Here is a 24,366-nt window from a genome sequence, read left to right as displayed (position 1 = left end):
GTATACCACTGTGGTCACCATGGCAAGCGGTACCATTCTTTCCTGGGTGCCGAGCCCAGCATNCTCCTGGGCTGGGGAGTAGGCCGTGTGACAGCGACCCTGCCCTGCCTGCTTGGAGCCTCGAGGCCAAGGACTAGGCACCCATGAGCACACCAAGAGCTGTAAAGGGCTCAGTTCTGGGAAACATGCAGTGCTCCTTCACAGGTCACCCCAAGAGCCCCGTTTCTGGAACCCGGGGAGCCGGGCCGTGGGCTGGGAACGAGAACAGGTGAAGAAGACAGGCGAGAATCCTAAACCACCCCCAGATGGTGAGTACCCGCCCTCTCCTGTGGGCTTCTGTGTACTGGGCATTTTCTCCAGAGAACTGTGAAGTGGGCGGCCCAGGGCTCACCACATTTCTAGCATTTTGTCCAGGCACCCTGAGTGAGAGCCCCTCAAGGAAGGGACGTGACTGGCTTTTCTCCTGCCTCCCTGAAAACACTAGAGCAAGGGGAGGTCATGCAAAAATATCCCTGGGATTTACACATAGAGGATTTCAGAATTGCAGGAGCCCTGCAGTGCTGGGCGGAGGGAGCGCAGAAGCGGCCCAGAGCCCTTAGAGCTAGGAACCGCTCCACATTCTGGGGGCAGGCCGACTCACCGCAGGGTCCGGCACACAGCAGGAGAAGGGCACCCCACACTTCTCACGGCTGTAGCTGGCACCACTGCAGTTGAAGTAGACGTTGAGGTCCCAGTCTTCAGGCCCATAGGCCCCGCAGCACTGGTTCTGGGATCACAAAAGCCGAGAGCTGTCAGGGGTCTGGCTCTGAGCCAGGGCTGTGACCACCCACAGGGGATCGGGGACACGAGGGGAAGCGTTGCTCCATGTACACACAGAGAAATCAAGGCCCCCCACTGACCTCCTGCATGCACAGAGATGCTGAGCGTGGTGATCTAGGGAGCCTTTTAAGAAGGAAATCAGGAAACCTTGGCCATGACCCCTCTGGGTCCAGCATGCAGGACTGGCTCTGCAGTGTCCCCTGGTTTCCGCTGGGACACAACACTTGGGTCCAGACCCTCGTCCCCCTGGAGCTTCCCCTTCCTCCCCTCCCCTCAGCCCAGAGAAGATTCCTCACTCTCCTCTGAGGCCACTCAGTACCTCTGATACAGTTCTCTCGTGCCCCCCAAGAGAACCCCTTCTTGTGGGCAGTGACTGTGTCTTCCTCCCAGGGAAATTTCCAAGCTGGCCTTAGTTCCCTTAGGTGCCTCTTTGCAAAAAACAGCTGTTGGACGTCTACTCCCAAGGCCAGAATTGTGACTGGGGTGAACAGTAACACAATCGTAGCTCTGCCCCCCTAACCTGGGGTCTTTGCACCCCCCATTACCTGTTGTAGTTGCAAAGAGAATCGCCACTCATCTAAATACTTGTAAAACCAAACACTGAAAATAGCATGGTGATGTCAAGGGCATCCCAGACCAGCAGCAGACTCCATTTTTACACTTGTCCTGATGCGGACATGGCTGTGGCCGTGATCATAACAAATTCATGACCAGGATTCCTGGTTGTCTTTTTTTATTTCTAAGATAAAAGATGTCCCATGTCTCCCCTTTACCCTGCCGTGGTTCCAGCCACTTTCATGATTCCCGAATATTTCAGTGTGAGCAATCTCCATAATTTAATGCCTCTGGAGAATGTATTTTCAAGGGGAAAGGACGGCACTGGAGAAGAGCTCGCTGTCTTCAAGGCTAGTGCGGGGCAGGAGCGCCCGGGCACGCCCGAAGCTCTGGGACAACGGGAAACCACGGGAAGGTTCAATGAGGGGTGGGAGGAAATGGCTGCGATGGGATTTTCACAGAAAATGTCCATCACTATTAAGACACAGGAAGGGTCTCTGATCACATAAGTGGGTTTTGCCAGATCCCGGGATACACGACATAAGGGTAAACAAGTTTTAGTAAACATGAGAGTGGACCAGAGTTATTTTTACTGCTTGCTTGATGCTTGATTATTTTCTTCTCAGAACCCAAGTGTTCCACATGAAGTCCCTGAGGAAGCGAGGTTTTCCGGCAGCGCACAGACGAATCACAGACCGCCTTGCCCCAGCCGGTGGCGGGGAGTGGGCTCCCCCAGGGTGGGGACGGCTGTGGTCCAAGCCTCCAGGTGCAGCCACACACAGGGGAGACGGAGGCCAGATGGAGTCAAGGCCAAAGCCTGGGACAGCTTAGACAGCCCCCTGGGGACATATTCCAGGGAGGTCACATTCCTCCCCATCTGGGGAAACTTCCTCCAGGCAGCTCTGCCCTCTGGAACAGGAAGGGGAAAAGGTCCCAGGGAGGAAGGGGACAGGAATAGCCTCAGACAGTGAGTCACGCGCAGGGGGAGGAGACGCTCCGCCCCTGGGTACCCACAGTGCCTAGGGACCTGCGGCTGCCTGCGTGGCCGGGACTGGAGAAATCTGGGTCCCTGGGGGAGGGTGGCCACAGGGGCAGCTAGACCGCCTGCCCCATGCAAACTGGGGAGGACACACTGCGAACACGCCGACACAGCCAGGCAACCATGAGCGGGCAAAGCTAAGCTGACCAGAGGCAGGAGCAACGCTCCCGCGGCCCCCCGCTACTTGCCGTGCTGAGGAGGGATGCCCCGGATTCCCCGCTAGCCGTGGCCCGAGCAGCATGCATGGCTAGGGAAGCCCATGCTCTACCCAGGAGGCCAGCAGTGGTGCTTACGGCTTTCTGAAGGGAGTCAATGAGGTTCTGCAGGTCGATGTCGTCCCGGTAGGATCTGATGTTGCTCTCGAAGAACTCCCGGAACCGGTCCCTCACCCAGTCCTGGAAGAGGAAGGCCAGCACGGCCACGGCCAGCTCCAGGAAGAAGATGAGCACGATGGTACCGCAGAACTGCGTGGGGACGAGAATGGGAGTGAGAGTCACCACACCTCTGTGGCCATGCGCAAAGCCCCGTCTGACCCGGGATCAATGCCTGCCACAAAGGGTATGTGGGTGCCACACCCAAGAGACCGGCGCTGCAGCCCCCGGGGATCCCATGTTACTGGCTGGCAACCCCGCCCCATCTGTAAATGGAGATGTGCATCCCCACCCACATCACAGCATCACTGGGAAGAGATGAGCAAAAGGACGAGAAAGCTCCAAGCCACTGTGTCACCCATTTCCTGTGAGGTAGCCTCCCTCCCCAACAAGGAAGCCCCATCCCGGGAATGAACGGCTAACGTACCCCACCAGGCCATCAGCTCCTTGAGAGCACAGCCTGTGCCCCAGACACCATATCTGACCACTCCCCTCACACACACACCCAGTCACGTTGCTAGAAATCTAATCTGTCGCCCCCACATTAGGGGTAAGGAAACGGAGGCTCACTCAGGCATGGCACTTGCTTGAGGTCACACAGCTCATGCAGGACATATGCATCCCTCTGTATGTGTCAAGACCTCTCCAGAAGCACATCGCCCCTGGCCACCACAGCGGTGGCCTTCTGCAAGGGCCCCCCTTGCAGCCGCACCCCTCCCATCTGGCAGACTTCCGGCCAGCAGTGCGTGAGTTCTCCCGGCCATTACCACCCCTGGTCACCCTGTGCTCTAAGCAGTGAGGCCACGGCAGGCAAAGGTCTCAGAATAAAACAAGGGGAAACACCCACATACACACACAAACACATATATATGCACAGGGCCCTTCAAAACGCAACCTCCATTCACACAGAAGGAAGATACTATATACGTTTTTAAGAGGGAAAAAAAATGAGAAAAAAAAAACCCACGTTTCGCTTTTTAAATTAAACCCAGGGAAGAGAAGGCTTGATCTAATAAATTCAACAAATAATATATTGCAAAGCATGATTATGTGTTTTCCCCACCAGGTGCTATTTAATTTTAACTGAATGCATTTCAACGTGAATTTGTATCTAAATAGAAAGCCAAACTCTTCCTAACTGGTAGTTTCGCCAGGAAATTAAGGATTCTGTGTTGCACACCCCGACAGATCCACACACCCTGGAGGAGGGAAATGGTTTCCTAACTTTACTGGCAACATCTTTTGATCTTAGCCAAGAGGGGCAAAGGTGAGTAGCAAACAAACAATTCCTTTAGGACTTCTGAGGGAAATAAGAGGCAAGGAAGGGAGCGAGGGGCCAGCTGCTTTGCCAACCCGTCCCTCCAGGAGCTGAAAACCAGAGGGGCCCAACTTCTCCAGGGATGAGTTGCTGGCTCAGCTGACTGTTTCCTGAAACCCTACCATTCGGTGGACAGCCTCCTCCCCACATGGCTGGGGCCTGGGGGGGGGGGCCGTGGCCTGTAAGAGCCACGACCCTCTCTGGCCAGATAAGGGATAAGCCTGCGCAGCAGAGCCCACACCCCTCCCTCTGTCTCCCCTCCCGCCCCCATATCTGAGGCTACTCACAAACTTGAGCAGGCAGATGTTCTCCCGCAGGGCCCCCACGCAGCCAGCGAACCCCAGCGTGAACATCACCACGCCCACCATCAGCACCAGCACCACAGGGTCGATTCCATGCAGCCGGGTCACTTTGGTGAGGTCAGACAGTACCCCCTGAAAACAGCAGAGACAGCATCAGCCTCAGGGAGCCAAGGGTGCGGCGGGGGCGGGGGGGGGGCAATGGCTAGGTTGTGTCCAGAGCTAAAATAAGGACAGGGACCTGCTTTCTGAGGCTCAGTCCTCTCATTAACAGCCAGGCCGGAGCACAGAGCATGGCCCCTGCCCACTTGCCCTCTTAGGGGCCCCTCTGCCCACAGATCCTTGACCACTTCAGCGCCCAGGGCCCTCACATGCAACAATCCTGGGCTGCACCTTGGCCGTGAGTCCCTCGCAGACAGACCCCCTGCTTTTTTTGGAGACTGCAGGGTGCCTATGCCAGGCCTGGAATGGAGGGGGGTCCTGGGGGACCCAGTGGCCTCCAGTCCAGGCACCTTAGGGCCAGAGCCTCACCCTGCCCTCTGGCCATGTGGCGGCTTACTCTGCACTCAGTTCGTGGAGAACCCCACTATCCTGAGCCAACAAAGCTTCAGTATGCACCCTGTTGTAGAAAACAGCCATGCAGATGAAGGCAGCACCGTCCATAAAACCTTCTGTGATGATGGGAGGTGTTCTATATCTGCACTGTCCCGAATGGTAGCCATGGGCCCCACGTTCTATTGAGAACCCGAGTGCAACTGAAGAACTGAATTTTAACTCACATTTCATTTTAACTAATTTAAATACATACAGTCACATGTGGCTAGTGAGAACCAAAACCAAATGAGCAGTTCTACAGGATTCAAAGGAGCAAGGAGAAAGGAGCCACCAGCTGGTAACCGGCAGCACCCAGGCTCCCAGGGAGCCAGGCATCTGCTCAGGGCTCAGCTGGAGCTGATGCTGTTCAAGAGATGGCCACATGGTGGCGATATGAGTCACGGTTTGCAAGGGCTTGCAGGGGTTTGTCCGCAGGACAAAGTGACATTGCACTTCAGCTCCTGCCCTTTAGGGGTTCACAGGCCACCTTGAAGATGCTCAAACCCCAAGGTGGGACTTATTCAGTACCTAAGGCCATGGCAAGAAAGCCCATAGATCTAAAGAGCTCCTGCCTCCTCCTGGAACCAAAGGGAGGTTCCCCTGAAGGGGTAAGAGAGGGTCCGGGGCCTGAGGCTCAAGGGGATGCTTTAGTCCCCACTGTGACCTGCCCGACCCAGTGCGCCTTGCTCCACCTTGCCCCTTCTCTCTCCCCTCTCCCGCCCTCCCTGTAGTGAGGGTCCTCTTCAGCTCCACCTTCCCGACTGGCACCCGCCAGCAGAGCAGAAGGTGGCACTACAGCTCTTGAGTCCAGCCCCTCCTCAGAGTTTCCACTGCCCCTTGTCCTTCTGGACAGGAAGAGCCCAGTCTCCCCACGCCTCCCCTCTCCTGCACAGGCTGGGCAAGGAGGTTCACAGGTGTGTAAGGACATGCGCCTCCCCACAGGGCACCCAGGGGGCATGTAACACAGCCCTGCTCCGGATCTCAAAAGGACAAGAATTTCAGGAATAAACACAACCCTGTTCAGAGAGCCGCTGGCTCCCAGAGGCACAGACAGGAGTGGAAGGTGGCCCCAGGCCCACCCAGGACAAAGCCCCCAGGCCACCTGAGGCTTCTGTGAATAGCAGAGAGGCCTCCCCATGCTCATGGAGCTCAAAAACCCCACCAGCCCAGCCCAGCCCAGCCGTGGCCTCTAGCTGTGACCCCACCACGGGCAAGCAGAGCCAGTCCCAAGGCCCCAGGAGTTCTCATGACAAGCTCCGTAACTATTTCCCAGAGCGGGCTCTGTGACGACCAACGGCTACATTATGGTGTGCAAGAATCCTTGCCGGGGAGGAGTCTGGAGGAAGGAGCAATTAAAGCTAAGCACACCTGGTCTGGGCTACCTGATGCTTTCTGTTCTAGTCACAGTGACACCTACCTTTTCGCTCCATGCCCACAGTCCGACTCCAAGGAAGACAACTCCAGCCAGCTAAGCAGGGGAGGGGTGGAGGGATGGGGAGAAGTGGGGAAGGAGGGAGAGAGGGAAAGAGTTAGTTATGTCTGAAACCAGCACCACGAATGTGCTTCTTAGAGGAGTGTCCACACTGCTAGTCAAGGGACACTCCTGGGCTCCTGTCCATGCAGGTGGACCAGGGGCAAGGCAAGCCCTTGGTCCCTGCAGATGACATGAACTCTACCCCAGAGCAAAGGGATGGCCAAGGGTTCAGGATAACTCACACCTACCTCCCTGAACATTGGGACAAACTCCTTCAACCCCAATGCCCTCCCCCCACCATGCTCCAGACAGCAGAGAGGAAGACCTCAGAGCAGAGACTGCCCCCCACATTAAGGAGTCAGAGACATCATGATGGTGGCCCTGGCCTGTTTCTTCCACATTCCCAAAGCCCCCGAACTCACTTCAGGGCAGGATCTGGTGGAAAGAAGACACGACCCTCTGTGACGGCCCCCCAGGTGCATTCACAGGCTCCCCATGCCGGAGAGCCTCTCTCCGGAGCCCTGAGCACCGCTGCGGGGACGCAGAGTCATGGCGCCTTTGCTCCGCGTGGGGCACACGAGTACACCATGTTATTAGCTCCTGGGCTACTAGTTACTGAATTAAAATAGGCCTGTGCTAAACAACACATTCACCCCAGAAAAGGAGCACCCCCAACCCCACTGGGACCAGGCTGCCTCACCTGTACCACAACGGAAAGCCCCCCTGCCCCAATACATCACACAGGTTTCTAAACAAGAGAAGACTTTTTCCATATAAAGCGAAACACTTGGTTTCTGAAAATTAAGCTGCCTGTTTTTCTGTGTCAGTGCTTTACACCATGCTGGCATCTGGCCACCAATCATCAGCACCTCACGATAAATAAGGGGGCTAGGTTTGCCTAGGACTCACCTCTCCAAGGCGCATTCTCACACTTTCTTTTGTTCACCACTGGCCCCAGGGGGCTGGAGTGGGAAGGGAAGGCCCTTTAAAGAGATGGCAACCTCTTTCAAATCACAATCATGGACTACCTTCAGAGAACTGCTTACGGGCCAATATCTGGGATGGAATTTCAGAGGGTTCACAGACCCCTTACATCTGGTTCCCACAGAAGCGCCCTCCCACCCCCGTCTACACCTGATCAGTCCATCATACAAAGCAGAACACGGGCCCCAGAGGGCCAAGGTCAAAACACCAAGCAGTGGAGGAGAAGGGCCTAGATCCCAAGTCACTCAACAAACACTGACTGAGGCCCTCCTAAGTGCCAGGCACCATCTCCAGCCCTGAGGACCCAGGCAAAGCCAGATGCTGCTGGAGCTTCAACTCCAGGGAAGGACACGCGGTCCGGTATACGCCACACTGGTTTCGCAACTCTTCCGTCCTCCCGCTGAATTAACTAGTGGCTAAAGGCCTTGGTTTTTCTTAATGGGGGCATGAGCACTTCCTTTCCCTCCCCAAGTGTCTTGCGCTGCAGGGCAGGCAAGCCTGAAGGTGGCCAATCACTGTCCACTGAATCTGGCAGGCTTCCCTCCCTGTCATTCCTCAAGGTCCCCAAGGTCAAGTCTTTTTTCTGTTTATCTGACCTGACCAGACACATGGTCATTCCCTCCTGTGCTGAGACACTCGGCTTGGGGGACAAGTAGCACTGGTTACTCTTCAGCCTCTCCTGCTGGCTCACCCTCCTCCACGCACCTTTATACACTGGCAAGCCTCACTGTTCCGTCCGGGACCCCTCAACCTCTCCGGGGTTCACTAGATGAGGCCAGAATTCACATGGCTTGAAACGCCATCTCTACACAGCTGACCCACAAATCCGAATCTCCATACCCAATGTCCACGTGACTTGTGCAGAGAAGATAGCTGACAACATTTCAGTCTTCACATGCCCCCAAATGGAGCCTTGCTCTCCCAGCCCCAACCAGCCCCTGCCAACTCTTGCCCTTCTCATTAAATAGCATCACGGCCACCTCACTCTGTTGTTTAGATCAGAAAACCTATACCTCATGCCCTCCAAATGCATTCAGAGCAAATGGGGGCCAAGCAAAAGCCCGGCCTGGCCCAGGTCCATAGTCAAGCCCTACACAGAGGCATCAGATCAGGACAGGAGGTTGTCCTGGAGGTTGTCCCTCCCTATGCCTCATCCACTGTCCCCAACAGCACTGCAGACCCTGCCTAACTGATTTCCGCGACAATTTATATCCCACCTGGCACCACGGCGGATGGTGAGAGAAACCTGCCCCTCCGAGACCCTGGGCTGAGTCACGGCCAGCTCCCTCCCACTGGAGCCCAGATTTCCTTCTCTCGCAACAACTGGGCACTAAGAAAAGGGTTCATGGTTTTTTCCATTCTGTTTTAAAGAAAGAACTAATGTGAACTTGCACCAGAAAGACAGGAACCAGCAGGGTGGGGGTGGGAGGGGTCACATGTCAGATCATGGGCTCGGTGAACACTGGTCCGAGGCAGGAACTTTGAGGACCGATTCCAGAGATGAGGAGACTGAGGGAGGACCAGACAGGGGAAGTGGCCTGTCTGGGAGCTCACCCAGCAGCCCCGTGAATGAGCCAGGCTGGGACACTTGCCAACTTCACCCAGCTTCCAGTGGGGCCCCGTCCCTGGATCTCTCTGGGGCAGATGGTCCATGGGGCTGGGCTGTTGTCCCTGGCGGCCAACCATCTGGGAGCGACAGTTCAGCTGGGTGCTTTCCAGCCTCAGAGTAACCTCCTTTGTCTCTCTTTTATGACCTGATTAAATCCCTTCCCAAAGGACAGGGCCGGCCTCCCGCAAAGCCCAAAGGGAGGCCGGCCTTGGGCCAGCAGGCGTGTATACCACTGTGGTCACCATGGCAAGCGGTACCATTCTTTCCTGGGTGCCGAGCCCAGCATTCGACACTTCCTACATGTAAAGGGTCCCTCTCTCACACCATCACGGGTGTGGTATTATTACCCCTTTTTCAAACAGGAAAGCTCAGATATAGAATGACTTGGTTATTTGCCCAAAGTCACACGGCTAGCTGGTGGCAGAGTTCGAACCAAACTGGGGTGTCTCTGACCCTCCTGACAGCACATTATCCCACCGCCCACAGGGGCCAGGAAGACAGGTGGCAGCCTGAGCCCCCCACCACAAGGGGCAGGCACAGGGGCCCTGCGGCACAGGAGTTCCGCAGCAGGGGCTTTGGGCTGTGCAACTCGGATGCCCACGACCCATATCTTCAGGTGGCAAGGACCACTCTGTGGCCCACTCTGTGGCCAGGAAGCAGGGCCTCCCTGGGGGTCACTGTAAAGATTACTGACCCCTCCACCGGAGGCAAAGGCCCCCTATGGAAGGTGAGGGAGCATCCTCTGGGACACTCTGGGCTAGAAGCCACACGGAATCCATGTGCCATGTGAACAACCCTGTGGTCCTTCACCCAAGCAGGTTCCAGTGACAGTGGAAGTGCAGACACCTGGCCAGGCCCTGCTGGACGGGAGGAGGGTTCCAACACCAAGCAGCTCCAAAGTAGCGCCTCATGACCTATAATTTCGTGGCCTTGGCGTCTTGCAAGATTGCATTTCGGTGTGTGTAAAAGTCCTTGGGCAACTCTTGCAGGCCCCAGAGGCCCTTCTGCAGGGAGCTCAAGGCAAAGCACCAGCAGCCACGCACCCTCTCAGCCTCCACCCCACTGGCCTCTGGTTCTTGCAAATCCCCTGCCTGTCAGAGGCTGACGTTCACAGGGCTGTCTACGGGAGTCCCAGAGAAAAAATCAGAAGGAGACCCAAGAGTAAGCCAAACTCAAGGCCAGAGTAGTGCTGAACACACAGCACAAGTCATCTGGTCCTGGTTCCAGTCTCCACTCTGCAACTGCCTGGTGGCAGGACTTCGTGCCAAGTCCAGGAACTCCTCTGTGCCTATGATTTCCTCTGCAGAATGGAGAACGGCCTTTCCTGGGTCACAGGACGGTTGCAGGGATTGAAGGAAGTGTATCACCAGTGACATGCCTACCCCAGGGCATGGAGCCAGTCCAAGGGAGCCCTGCCCCCCTGCAAAGGAGGGGAGCAGAGTAGAGGCATCGAGGGGTGTTCCAGATGCCACCAGCGTTTGCTGGCCTGAAGACTCTCTGAGCCCCAACCCCAATAACTCCCAGCTCCAGCCTTTGTCCTAAAACAAAGTCTTCCTTTCCAGAGGCATCTGTTTTATTGGGTCTCAGAGACAACAGTGAAGTAAAGTTTAGGGAAACAGGGCCTCGGAAGGCTTTTTTTAAGTAAGGTAAGAAAGGATGATGGAAAGAAAAACAGGACAGAGTGGAAGAAGCTAGAACAGAATCTCAGCTGTGTTTCTAATTCATCCTGTGGCTTTGAGCAAACATCCCTCTCTTGGACCTCAGTTTGCCAATCTGCAAAACTAAGCAGTTGGAGGCCAATAATCTCCCAGGGCCTGCTCACCTCCCAGGCCTAAGCTCTGCCATCATAAACCATGCCAGGTGGAAACCCCATGGTCCAGGCACTCTCCAGAACAGCAAACCCTGACTCTAGACCTGGTGAGTTCAGAAAACACCAGGGATGCTTATGGCCACCTGAAATGCCAACAACGCAAATTATTGGCCAGAAAGGACTCCAGAGGGCAGAGACTCTAGACCCAACCTGACCCTGAGAGCCCAGGGGGCTGAGAGTGAGTCTCAAGATATCTGTCGGGGTTAGGAAGCCTCGCCCTTCAAGACTGCAGCCGCTCTGAACCCTACAGAGTACAGGGAATGCCACTTTCAAATAGTCCCACGTTCAAAGAGTCGAAACTAAGCCACTTCTCAGCGGGAGTTTGGAAGGTCTGGGAGCCGGAAGGGACACTGGAGCCCAGCTTCCTCATTACAGAGGGAAGCGAAGCCCAGGGCAGGATGGTGCCTTGCACAGGGTCACACAGCTATCACACACCAGCTTTTCCTCCTGCCGGAAGGGTGGTTCTGAAAATAAGAAGCATGTGTGCCCTTTCCAGCACAGGCAGCAAACACGCTAGGGGCCCCAGTGAGGAGGGGTAAGGACTACTCACTCAGAGGACTCTAGGGGCAGTTTCCACAGATGTCTCTGAGTTTCCAGATAACAGGGAGCCCACCCCCACCAAGCCCCGCCCAGGAATGACTGTGTCAAGGCCTTTGAAAGGGAGGAAGGAGGAAGGGCAGAGTCATCCAAGGGAGGTTAGAGGCAGCTCTCCAGGCAACAGAGAGAAGGAACCCCAACCCAGCCTCAGCCCCACCTTCACCCCAGTCTCTACCATTGCTGGCACAGTTCAGTGAGGAACAGTGGGGGAGAAAACCAAAATACCAAGCCAGCACTTGACATTTCTGTAGAGGGCCGATAGTAAACATATTCAGCTTTGTGCTGGAAGATCTCCGTTTCAAGCACTCTAATCTGCTTTTATAGCAGGAAAGCAGCCATAGATAATATGTAAACGAATGGGCAGGGCTGTGTTCCAATAAAGTTGTATGTGCAAAACCCGGCTGAGAGCCAGGCCTGGGAGCCGCTGTCTGCCAAGTCCTACACTGAACTTTCACACTGAAACCATCTGGACCTCGAGACCAAAGACAGGATTTCCTTCAGCTCGGCCACACGAACCCCCAGACATCCCTATCATTCAGGTCTCCAACCTGGTTTTGTCTTTATAGTACCTAAACAGGTCATCATAAATAGCCTAAAACTGTAAAAAATCCCAAATGATCCATCTGCACAATGGACTATTACACGACAGTGAGAATCAATGACCCACAACGACATACAAGAGGAAGAATGAATCTCACACACAACAGTTAACAAGAAATGCCAGATTCAGAAGACATCATACTGTTAAGGAGGTGTTATGGATTGGATGTTGTGTCCCCCAAAATCCGTATGTTGATGCCATGTCAATGTGATGGTGTTTGGAGGTGGGCCTTTGGGAGGTAAATAGGGTTGGATGAGATCATGAGGGTGGGGACCCCATGATTAGTATCCTCATTAAGAGGAAGAGAGACCAGAGCTCTGGCAGCCACCCGCAAGCCAGGGAGAGAGCCTCCCCAGAACCCAACTATGCCGGCACCCCAATCTCAGACTTTCAGCCTCCATAAATGTGAGAGATTAAATTTCTGTTGTTTAAGGCAATGAGTCGATGGCATTTTGTTGTGGCAGCCTGAGCTGACCAAACAAGAGGACTGCTGTATCTGGCATGTAATCCAAAGTTACGAGACGGGGCGCCAGGCTGGCTCAGCAGGTAGAGTGTGGGACTCTTGATCTCGGGGCTGTGAGTTCAAGCCCCATGCTGGGCGTGGAGCCTACTTAAAATTTAAAAATTACCAAAAAATACAAAAATTTACTAGATAGGTAGGAAGGGAAATAAACGTGATCTATAACAAGGAAAAATAGTAACTAGAAAAAGACAGAAACATGACAGAGAAGGTAGAAATAGCTAAGACATGAAAACAGATATTATACACACCCTTGGGGATTTAAAAGGAAATATAAACATAATGAGGAAAGAAACAGAAAACAGAAGGTCTAAATGGAACCATTAGAAATAGAAAATACAACACCAGAAATGAAGAATTCACTAGATGGGTTTAACAGCAATTAGACACTATAGAAGAAAAGATGAGCCAACTTGAAGACAAAGCAATAGAAACTATTTGGACTAAAGGGTAGGGGTAGGGGAATTGAACAGAGCCTCAGTGACCCAGGAGACAGCAAGGAGTCTGAGAAGAAAAAAGGGGAGAGGTGTATATTTGAAGAAATAATGGTCAAAGTAGTCCTAAATCTGATGAAAACTATAAACCCACAAATCCCAAAAGCCCAATGAACCCCAAATAGAATAAACAAAGAAAACCACACCAGCCCATATCATAATAAAACTGCTGAAATCCAATAATAAAGAGAAACTGTTAAAGTGAGCCAGGAGGTGGAAGAAAGGACACATCACATACAGAGTACGCATACACAAGGTATTTTAACCAAATGAAATGAAAACGTATCAAAATGTGTGGGGTGCAGAAACAGAGCATCAAATACCTATATTAAGAAAGATCTAAAATCAATGATCTAATCTTCTGCCTTAAGCAGCTAGAAAAAAAGCAAAGTAATCCCAAAGTAGAAGTGAGGAAATAAAAATAGGAGCAGGGGCGCCTGAATGGTTCAGTCGGTTAAGCCTCCAACTCTTGATTTCGTTTCTGGTCATGATCTCAGGGTCCTGAGATAGAGCCCTGTGTCAGGCTCTGTGCTCAGCGGGGAGTCTGCCTGAGATTCTCTCTCTCCCTCTGCCCCTCCCCCCTGCTCGCACATGCTCTCTTTCTCTAAAAAAATTTTAAAAGATAATAATAATTTAAAAAAAATAGGAGCAGAAATCAATGAAACAGACTGAAGACGGATGGTGGTGATAGCTGCAGAACAAAGCGAACAGACCTAATAGCACTGAACTGTGCATCAGAAAATGACTGCAATTCTAAATCGTTCTGTATGCTTTGCTGCGATTTTCAAAAATAAAATTTAAAAATATTTTTTAAAGTCTTTAAAGATATCAATGAAATTAAAAACAGAAGAACAGAGAAAACATCACCTAAACTAAAAGCAGTCGGATCCGAGAGTGATAGGAGGCAGATGGATGGCTTGCCTGAGGACAGGGTGGGAGGGAATGACTGCAGAGGGGCACAGGACAGTTTCTGGAGTGACAGAAAGGGTTTATATCTTCACTGGGGTGACAGTGGTTACATGGGAGTATACAGATGTCGACTCATATCGAACTATACACTGGAAGTAAGTATTAGTCTATCAAATGTACACCTCAATACAAGTGATATAAAGTGTTTCTGGGGAAAGAAAGAAGAAGAAGAAGGTGGGAAGATGGGAACCAAGGTAAGAACAGGGCCTCCCTGCTTAGAAGGCAAATCATTAGACTGGGCCATGCCCGCTATCTACTGGGGAAGGATACACAGTTATCACATCACCAGTCACCTAAACTTGACACTCCCCTAGGAGCGTGTAACAGTCATATGCACCGGGCAAGGACCACAGTGCCCTCTGAACAGCCCCTTGTCAGAAATCCCTGCTGATGATCCCGGCCTCGCACGTGCCCCCGTGAGATCAGGAGCTGAAGCCCTACAGGGAGTAGCATCAAGGTGTTCTAGTGGAATCCCTGATTAAGCAATCCTTGCCCTCGGCCTTGGCAAGTGCAAATGTGGAAAAACACACACACACACCTAGGAGATAAGGTGGTCTATTTCCTATGAATTGGGGCAGCCCTTCTAGAGAAGTAATTTTAACTGTATAAATATGTCAGCCGGGTCAAAACAACGTACACACTCTCTGACCCATTTAATCTCACTCCTGGGAATCTATCCCAGCAAATAATTTCCCTGCCTTGCCCAAAGGGAGGGAACTATACTACACCAAATTACTCACTGCACCCTTATCTAGGACAGTAAAAAACTGGAAACAACCAAAATGTCCAATATGGGAATTTCCAAAAATACAATCAAGAAGACTATGTGGCAACCCAGAATGTTCTATGCTAGGGGATGCTGACATGAAAACGCAGACCTCGTGACTGCAAGGATGCTCCCACAAAGATGGGAACCCGTGTGCAACTGCAGACAGGATGGAGCGCGGGGAGGGAACGTGGTAAAGCTGGGGTGCCTTGTGTAATCTTCTAGAATTTCCATGAAATTACAAAAGTTTGTTAAATAAAACTTGAAGAGAAAAAGGTACCATTTCTTAGCACTGAAAGTGAAAATACACTACACACATTATTAAAGCCCTAGACTTTCCTTTTTGATTACACTAATTACCCAGAGATAGAAGCAGAGAAACTGCATTTGAGACCAGGGGTCAGGCCTTGGGGTGTGGAGTTACATAGAGTTCAGCTCAAATAAGGGCAATTCTAGATCAGCCGGTGATCCAGAGACATGAGCTCACCACAGGATGTGGGGAGCCCCCTATCAAAGGAGGCGCACCATAAAGGCCAAAGAGAATTAGACTCTCTACCCACAAAGGTGCTGGGGGCAGGGGGAGAGAGCTGACTGTTCACTCCTTCCACATCAGACTTGCTTTGCCTCTCCTGGGTAGGGTGACCACATGTCCTGGTGTGCCTGGGACAGTCCTAGGATACACCTGTTGTTCGGGCAGAATTCTTACTAACCTCTCTTTCACTCTTAAAAGTTTCCCGACTCGTCACCCTACTCATGGGTGGCCTTTGTGGCTTGGAAGGAAGGGACCTGAAGCCACGCTGGGCACAGAGTACAAACGCCCGTGGCTCTCCTCTCACCTAGGAGCAGGCTGCCCACGGGGCTCCGAAGCTAATTCCTGCACTCCCCAAGCAGGGAAGCTGCAGGTCGACTCGGACCTGCCTGCGTCTCCGAGAAAGCCAGGGGCAGGGGGCTCTCCTGTCCGCGGACACAGGCTCATTGTCTGTGCCACAAAGGGCCTCAGTTCTTCACTTTTAATCCATCTGTGAAATAGATCCAGTCAAGGGCTTTATCTGAACCTTCGCAGGTTAAACTCCATGCTGGTGGCAGGAAGCGATGCTGTATCTGCAGACATCATCGGAATCCTCCCCTCCAGAGGTTCACTCGGCCAGACCAGGAGGGCTCAAATTCCTTGTGGAACCAGGCGGGGTGAGAACAAAGAACAGGCCCTACACAGCTCTTCCTCCAGGGTATACCTCTCCCAGCTGCCCCTCCTCTGCAAGTCAAAGGGGATGGTTTTTTAATCTGAATTGTGGGAAAGCCACAATATAAAACCCAGCCGTCTGAACCATTTATACAAGAGTCCAGCTCAGGGGCACTCAGGATGGCCATGGTGTTGAGCAACACTGCCACCAAAACTGGCACTCTGAACCCGCTCAACACTGACTTCCCCTTGTCCCCTGCCCCCAACCCGGCAACGACCCGTCTCCTGCGTGTCTCTGTGAATCGGACTACTCTCGGTACTGCCTCTAAGTGGGACCATATAGTATTCGTCCTTCTGTGACGGGCTTATTTCACTTGGCGTGATATCCTCAAAGTTCACCCATGTTGTAGCATATGCGTCATAATATCCTTCCTTTTTAAGGCTGAAAAAGATGCCATCGCATGTACAGAGCACATTTTGTCTATTCATCTGTCGGTAGACACTTGGGTTGCTTCTATCTTTTGGCTGTTGTGAATAATGCTGCTGTGAACATAGGTGTGCAGACATCTCTCTGAGACCCTGCTTTTTCAATCTTTTGGGTCTATGCCCAGAGTGGAATTCCTGGATCATATGGTAATTCTATTTTTTGACATTTTGAGGAACCTCCATACTGTTTTCCAGAGTGCCTACACCATTTTACATTCTCACCAACAGTGCGCGGGGGTTCCAATTTCTCCACATCCTCGTCAACATCTGTTATTTTGGTGGGGGTGTGTGTGCTTGTGTGTTTTAATAATAGCCGTCCTAATGGGTGCAAAATGATATCTTCCTATCGTTTTGATTTGCATTTTCTTTTTTTAAAGGTCTATTTATTTATTTATTTATTTGAGAGAGAGAGAAAGAGAGGACAAGCAGGGAGGAGGGACAGAGGGAGAGTGAGAAGCAGACCACCTCCCCGCCCCCCGCTAAGCAGGGAGCCAGATGCAGGGCTAGATCCCAGGACCCCAGGATCATGACCTGAGCCGAAGGCAGATGCTTAACTGACTGAGCCCCTTGATTTGCATTTTCTTAAGTCAAGTGACATTCTGCACTTGAAACAGGTCTCACTAATACAACCAAAGAATGACTAAGATTTAAAAAAAAAAAAAAAAAAGAAGAATGGTAGAGGGGCGCCCAGCTGGCTCAGTCGGCGGAGCAACAACTCTTGATCTCAGGGTCGTGAGTTCGAGCCCCATGTTGGGCGTAGAGCCTACATCCATACATAGATAAATACATTTTTTTGAAAAAGTAGAAAGTGCTAGTGCCCTCTCCACACTATGTCATCTAGAAGCATTGTTTCCCTGACGACCCCCTGTGAGAAGAGCTGCATGAAGCCCCACTCCACGCTCACTCTGCACACAGACATCAACTGCATCCCCATTTGTCACCCCAAGCGAATATTAACAGTCTCTTGGAAAAACCCTCAGCCCCAAACTGGAGGGACAGAGCTTTAAAAGCCCTGTTAGAGTGTACAGGTGTTGGCTATAAAGTATGTCAGTGTGCAAATAATTCTGAATGGGGCAAAGTGCTTAATAAAGCCTTGTGTTTGTTCTAGCTCCTAGCACTGGTCAAAGGGACGACAGGTCGCCTTCTGGGTATCTGAGCTAGCCTGCTGAGCCCAGGTCTGCCAGCAAAGCCGCAACGCTGTCCCTCTGTTCATTGTTCATTGGTCAAAACAAAACAAATACAAAAACTCTCTGTGCAAAACAATTATCTATGCTTTGCCTCAAAATAACCGGGGGGGGGGGAGTGCAGGGGGGATGTAAATTAAACAGTGAAAAATATTGAAGAGAGGTGATGGGAACATCGGGGACTGTTAGATTGTTTGATTTTGGTTATTTCTTCCATTTCAGAAAGAAAACTTCTCTGACGAAGTGAGGCTTGGCATACGACTGTGTATGTTTCCAGCGACCCTGGGGGGCAGGTGGCAGGCCTGTGACATCAACATTTCACGATGAAAACACGAAGACTCCTCAGGATCACTCAGCGTTGGGGGGGAGTCCAGCCCTGGCCCTGGGTGCATGCCTCCCACTGCACCCCCATGCGCTTCCCGGAGAGCTCTGCGCCCCACTTCTCAGACCGCACCCTGCCCTTGAGCTCCTGAGCAGATGAAGAGAGTGGTCACTGCCAGGGACCCAGCAGGGAGGCGTCTGGGTCATTTTCCCAACCAAGCTCTCTTGTGCCTCGTTTTCCTGAGTGTTCCTTTTTCTCCCTTCCTTTTCGGCCCCAGAGCCCACAAACTGAGAAAGAGACTCTCAACCCCACACACTTGTCAATCCCGCAGAATGCCAAGAACTCGGCAGCACCCATTAATCAAACAGACTTCCTATGATTCCGGGTTCAGGAACTCCACTGTTCGAATCTGGTGCTGCCGAGGAGTTATTATTGGGCAAGTTGGTAGAGCTTCCCGAGAACAAAGAATCTGTTCTGAAAAGAATGTGAAGAAATGGAGATTAGCGGGCCCACAGCCACAGCAGCGGGAAATTTGCTCTCGCTACAAAATTCAGGGTGACCTTCAGAGGACAAGGCACAAGACCAAGCAAGCACAGCTTGGGGGTGGGAGAAAACAAGGAATCAGCTGAGTGTCCAAGCGTCCAAAGTGTGAGACTGCCTGCCAAGGCCAGGGGGCCCTCCACCAGACACCTGGCCGGTGGGCGGGGCCTCCAGGTGAGGCCAGGGAGGGAGCAGGGCCAGTCCAGGAAGCCACAGGCTGCTGGATGAGACATAGGCAGGCCTCCCATTAGGAGAAGCCCATAGGAACCACACCAACTGTCCTGTATGGCCTTCAAGGGAAATGATGAAGTTGCTGGTAACAGGTTGTCCGGGCACAGAAAAAGACGTGGGGTGAACGGCCAAGCCACTGAATCCCACCCTGTTTCTCCAGGACAGAAACCCCCCAAAACTTTGAGATAAATCATCAGGAGATGATGCTATAAAATCAAGGGTAAAAACTAGAAGTCTTAGTAAATCTGCCTTGTTTGCAAGAGTTGTCCAAACAGGACATGCCAACACCCACAGGAGAAGCAAAATGTGGCATGATGGCCGACCACCCTGTCCCTCTTTTTCCAAGTGCCCCCCGAAGCAGAAGCTGACAAGCAACGCTTGCTGAAGGTGCACGATCACGTCCCCTCACCCACCTGCATGGACTCAGTGTCTGCTTCTCCCTGGACTGAGCCCACTGGTGACACACATGTGCTCTGCCACCTTCCCTAATGCCCTAACCATCTCCAGCCAGAGCCTGAGTTTTCTGATCATCGTTAAGGCAAGAGTCCTTGAAAGAACTGTCATGAGTCACAGTCTCCACTGCGTCACCTCCCATTGGCTCCTCAGCCAGCTCCAGGTGTAAGCCCATCCCCCCCAGTGCACACAGCAGCTCTGGTCAGGGTCACCAACAACCTCCACCTTGTCAGAGCCAATGCCAATTTTCTGTCCTCCTCCTGTGTCACCCCCCTGTGGCACAGCTGACTGTCCTCTCTACCTGGAAGGCTTCTACGATACAGAATCTCCTGGCCTCCCCTCATCCCACCCACTCACAGCCAGCTCTGGAGAGGACTTTCCTCTTCAAGGTCACCTCTAGTCCCCTGACTCCACAGTCACACCTCTCCTCTTCTCAGTCAACATCCTCCCTCCATGATATCATCTAGCCGCCCCTCCTTTCTCTGATGTGGCCAAGACTTTCATCTCCAGGATGGTCACAGAGCCACGAAACAAACATCTCCATGTGGCCAAGAGACCATTCTAACACTTCTGTCCCCAAACTCTCTCTCAGAACATGGTACCACCACCCATCCCTTCACTCTGCAGAATCATTCCAAAATCAGATCCAACTTGTAACCTATACCAAGAGTTACTAAAAGAAGTAGAAAATAATCCTACCTACTTACTGAGCATTGTAAGGTCCTACATGACCGGGTTCCTTCATGTCTCTGTCCTCACTTCTGTCCCCTCCCCCTGTACTCACTAAGCTCCAGCCACATGGCCTTCTCTTTGTCCCCTGCACATGCCAAGTGCATTCCTGCCTCAGGGCCTTTGCAAATGCCACTCTTCCAGCCTGCAGCTTTCTTCCCAGACCCCCACTGGCTGGCCTCTTCACTGGCACTCTGGTCTCAGCCCTTAAGTTAACTTCCTTGGAATGCCCTTCCCCGACCTCCCTAGCCAAGGAGCTTCTCCCTCCCTGCTCTGTTGCTCAGGAGGCTAATGTCATTACTGGTTAAACACAAGCACTAGAAGGAACAGGGCTTTATTGCTCTTGCCCACTCTTAGCTCCCAGAGTGCAGAAGAGGGTCTGGCCCGCAGTCAAGAGCGCACAAAGCACCCTGCTGCCAAGGTTTCGTTGGGAGCACCCCCAGGGCAGGGAAGGGGGAAAACAGACGCGCATGTGGGCCAGAGCTCCGAGCGTTCCCAAACCTCCAAGGCTGGGGTAGGGGCCCATTAACCTGGGGTTCGATCACCCAGGCCATCCCCGTCACAGTACTTAACAGCCTGTGTTATAATTAACTTGTCTTTGGTTCTGCCAGGTCAGGCTCTTAGCCCTGCCCACCTTCCCCTCCAGAGCCTCACAGGGGGGCTGGCCAATCAACAGTTCGGAAAGAATCATGATCTACTGAATAAAGGACGAAGCGAGGGACCGAGGCCGCTCTCGGTGACTCACCCAGAAGACAATGTTGTAGCTAAAAAGGAGGTACTTGTACCAGCAGCTGACCTCGGCGTTAGAGTATCTATAATAGTGCATCTTCTGAGAAGCGGGACCTGTGGACAGACATGGCAGTAATGAGATGACAGGGTCAGTGGCAAAACATCTCCCCCAAACCTGCTCCCCAAGAAAGGGCAAAGGTGAGGTTCATACGGACTCCAGAAATCTCCAAACTGTTTCCGTGTTCCTGCACGAGTCCAGGCATTGCTTTACTATCAGTGCCAGCTACAGACTGGGCAAGAATCATGTTAACAACTCTCCAAAAGCCACCAAAAGAAGAATAGAATTTTTGAAAGAATAGAGGATACCAATTTTTATTTATTTTTTTAAGATTTTATTTATTTGAGAGAGAGAGAGAGGGACAGAGAGCACGAGAGAAAGCAAGCAGAAGCAGGGGGAGTGGCAGTCAGAGGGAGGGGGAGTGGCAGTCAGAGGGAGGGGGAGTGGCAGTCAGAGGGAGGGGAAGAAGCAGGGAGCCCAATGAGGGGCTCGATCCCAGGACCCGGGGATCATGACCTGAGCTGAAGGCGGATGCTTAACCGACTGAGCCACCCAGGCGCCCCTACTACTTTCCTTTTTGAATCCGATAGCAATCCTGGTGGGCCCTAAACTCCTCCAGAACGCTCTGCTGTCAAAGCAGTGGCTCAGTGGCAGGGACAGAGGTGGGGGCCTCCAGCTGACCCACGGGGGGGGGGCGGGCAGGACCTAGGGCTCCCAGAGGAATGCTCACCCCCGGCCCCCCGTTCACCTCCCACTTCCGGGGGCTGAGGAGAGGGGCAAATCATCACAGGGCTGAGGCAAAAACAGACAAGGCTACTCAGGCAATGAGGAGACAAACCACAACTGCCAGGACGAAACCAGGGGCAGCCGCCTTGCCAAGGAGCGGCTACTGCAAAATCCCTTCCTGGGAGCGGCCTCCGTGGCCTGGCCACAGGCTTGTAATGTCCGGAGAAAGTGATGCCAAGCAGGGACAGACAAACCACAGCCCTCTGGAAATGGGTGCTGTGACCGCTCAATGTCCCGGTCACGGGGCAGCATCAACAGGCGCAGCAGCCTGGACGCCGCCATTTGCTCACCTCCTTCCTCTGAGAGGGATGGGACAGTCCGGCCCGTCATTTGGCCTCAAAACCCAGCCAGGAAGGGGACAGCGACCCAGCAGCCCCCGGCCCCACCATCAGCACAGCGCTTCCACAAAAGTCCCCTCCGAGAAGGGAGTGTGAATGCAATCCCAGGTCCCGAGGGACCCCACTGGACACAGGACACCCAGGAGGCCTGAACACAGCCTGGGCCACGCCGGCTGGCTGCGGGGAGCAGAGCTCCTTCCTTCGGCAACATGACCTGCTCCTGGGCCAGTTCCTGCCCTCTCCAACTGAAACTGAGCCCTCGCGTCACTGGTGTGGAGGGACCCAGCTGGCAGCACCCAACGACTCATTCCAAATACAGATAGACCTCAGGGTTCTCCCCTCTGCAGGTTCTGAGGAGTAGGTGTGGGTTGAGGCCCAGAATCTGCATTTTTGACAAATTCCCCAGTGACTCTGACATGCCTAACGTACCAGGTATCAGCCTACGAACCACAGGCTGTGGCCCCTCAGGGGCTCCTGCAAAGGTCGAAGGACCCTGCGAGCTGCAGCCCAGCATACAGATCAGGGCTACGGTCGGAATGGCTCGCAGTAGGCAACCAAGGGAACCAACATTCACCCATTTGTGTTCCACACATGCCAAGAACCCCAAAGCACTGGGTTTTTCTCCAACTACAGGTGACTGGCTTCATGAATGTAGAAAAAAACTTTTTTTAACCTAAAACTCAGGTAAGTTTATCACAGAGAACCGTCAACTTGGCCAGAAATGCCCTAGAAGGTGGGAGAATGTTCTAAATGGTAGAAACCCTGTTCCTTTTTATGGACAAGACAATCCTTCTCCTTAGAATCGTCAGACACAGCCTCCTCTCCTTCACGGTTCCTAGAGAAGCCTGGAAGGTGGATGGCCACACCCTCCGTGGAATTGGACCCCAGAGACTGGGGAAGGCTGCTCAGGCCCAGTACCCCAAAAGTTTAGGAGTCCTAGAGAGTACTCCTTGGGCATCATTTAACCTAACCATGGTAAAGCTCTCTCTCAAAGGCTTTGAAGCAGTAAACAAAGCCAGACTCCCTTCTTCCTCCACAAAGAAACCAGCTAATTAGCACATGTCTGTCTGTTTTCCATAGTACTGGCAACCTTGTCCCTGCCCCCTGCTTGGGGCCTTTGGGAAATGATTACCCTGAGGTGATGGGGGGACTCTCAACCTGGAGATCCCTGTTCCTCAGTTCTGGCCGGTTAACCGTGGGGAACACAGAAAGGCCACAGGAACTCCATGGGCACACAGGCTCTGGAGGGGGGATTCTCTGCAGGATACCTGGCCTCCCTCACCATAGGTTGCACCCTCTTTCAGGTGGCCCTGAAGGCCTCAGCCCACAAAGACCACCCAGGTAAAACTGCTTTCACAGACGTCAGCGTCCAAACCCACACCAGAGAATCTCAACAACCAGGACAGACACTCCCAGCCCTTACTTCCTGGAAACTCAGACATTTGGAACTACACTAGCCAGGTGCACACCGGGGAAGGGCCAGAAACACCCTAAGCATCCATGACATTGTGTACCACACTCAGACGTGTCCCCTATACACCTGCCATGCACAACCCAGGGCATTCGCACCGGGCATCACACCATTTCTGTTGAACCAAGATAACCCTCTGCGGCCTAGGGACGGGGATGTCCCAATGACCCCATTTCCCCATCCAGCTCACAAATGAGGAAACTGTTGAGGGGAAACAGTTCAGTCTTTCTTCACCCACTTGTTTATTCCTCCCCATGGGAAGACAAGGCACTCAACTGATCATGAGGTGGGGAGAGCTGGCCCACTTCCCCGCCCCCCCCCTCCATGAGCCTGAGGAGCAGCGAGGAAAAGTTGCCTCTCACTCCTGCACGGCTCTCTACCCTGCTGGCCGGGGGGGCGCAGAAGCAGACCTTGAACTTCAGTGTCGCCAAAGAGCTGTCTCCACATGGGCGCATCCCAGGTATAAACGAAAGAGGTTAACGAGGTAAGGAAGTAACCAAAGGTTTGTCTGGACCCCAGCCCCAGCCACACCCCCAACACAGGGCCCTTGGGCCCACCGTCTGGAGGAAAACAAAGCCAGCACTGAGCTCCTGAGACTGCCTCAGGGAAGGCAAAGGGACCGATGAGCACACCTGAGCCGCCAACCTGACAGTCACCCACACTGGCAAAGAACCCCAAGAAGTGGACACAGGCACTGGGGCTGAAACTAGAACCCCGATCTGACTCAACATTCAGCCGAAACAACTCCAAAGTGACCGGGGTCCCTGACAGTTCACCTTATTTGCTAAACCCAGTCACATCAGAGGAAGGCAGAACTTGGCTCTCTGCCAATGAATGAATTCAAGGAAAACCAAGGCCATTCAGGGCCACCTGCCAGCTCAGTCAGTACGGCAGGCAAGTCTTGATCTTGGGGTTGTAGGTTCGAGCCCCATGCTGGGTGTAGAAATTACTTGAAAATAAAATCTTTTAGGGGTGCCTGG

The 24,366-nt window shown here is 52.8% G+C and overlaps 1 protein-coding gene across 2 annotated transcripts in view; it reads right to left on the bottom strand.

Annotated features, from left to right (window-relative positions):
- Positions 1-586: 586 nt before the first annotated feature.
- The window catches only part of LOC117802710 (tetraspanin-14-like), a 46,647-nt gene continuing 22,867 nt past the window's right edge, over positions 587-24,366 (bottom strand). Inside the window, exons 2-6 of one of the 2 annotated variants that reach the window (XM_034662789.1) lie at positions 20,750-20,847; positions 6,413-6,463; positions 4,390-4,536; positions 2,707-2,877; positions 587-766 (exon numbers count right to left, since the gene is read on the bottom strand). In XM_034662789.1, coding sequence (XP_034518680.1) covers positions 602-766; positions 2,707-2,877; positions 4,390-4,536; positions 6,413-6,463; positions 20,750-20,830 — 615 coding nt within the window. In that variant the 5' untranslated portion in view covers positions 20,831-20,847 and the 3' untranslated portion in view covers positions 587-601. Of the gene's footprint in view, positions 767-2,113; positions 2,284-2,706; positions 2,878-4,389; positions 4,537-6,412; positions 6,464-20,749; positions 20,848-24,366 lie in introns of those variants that run through there. The other variant, XM_034662790.1, reaches the window with a different exon arrangement.

Source organism: Ailuropoda melanoleuca, chromosome 6 (genome assembly GCF_002007445.2).
Source record: "Ailuropoda melanoleuca isolate Jingjing chromosome 6, ASM200744v2, whole genome shotgun sequence".
Lineage (NCBI taxonomy): Eukaryota > Metazoa > Chordata > Mammalia > Carnivora > Ursidae > Ailuropoda > Ailuropoda melanoleuca.
The sequence above is the reverse complement of the archived record's forward strand: the minus strand, read 5'-3'. Positions and strand labels throughout refer to the sequence as shown.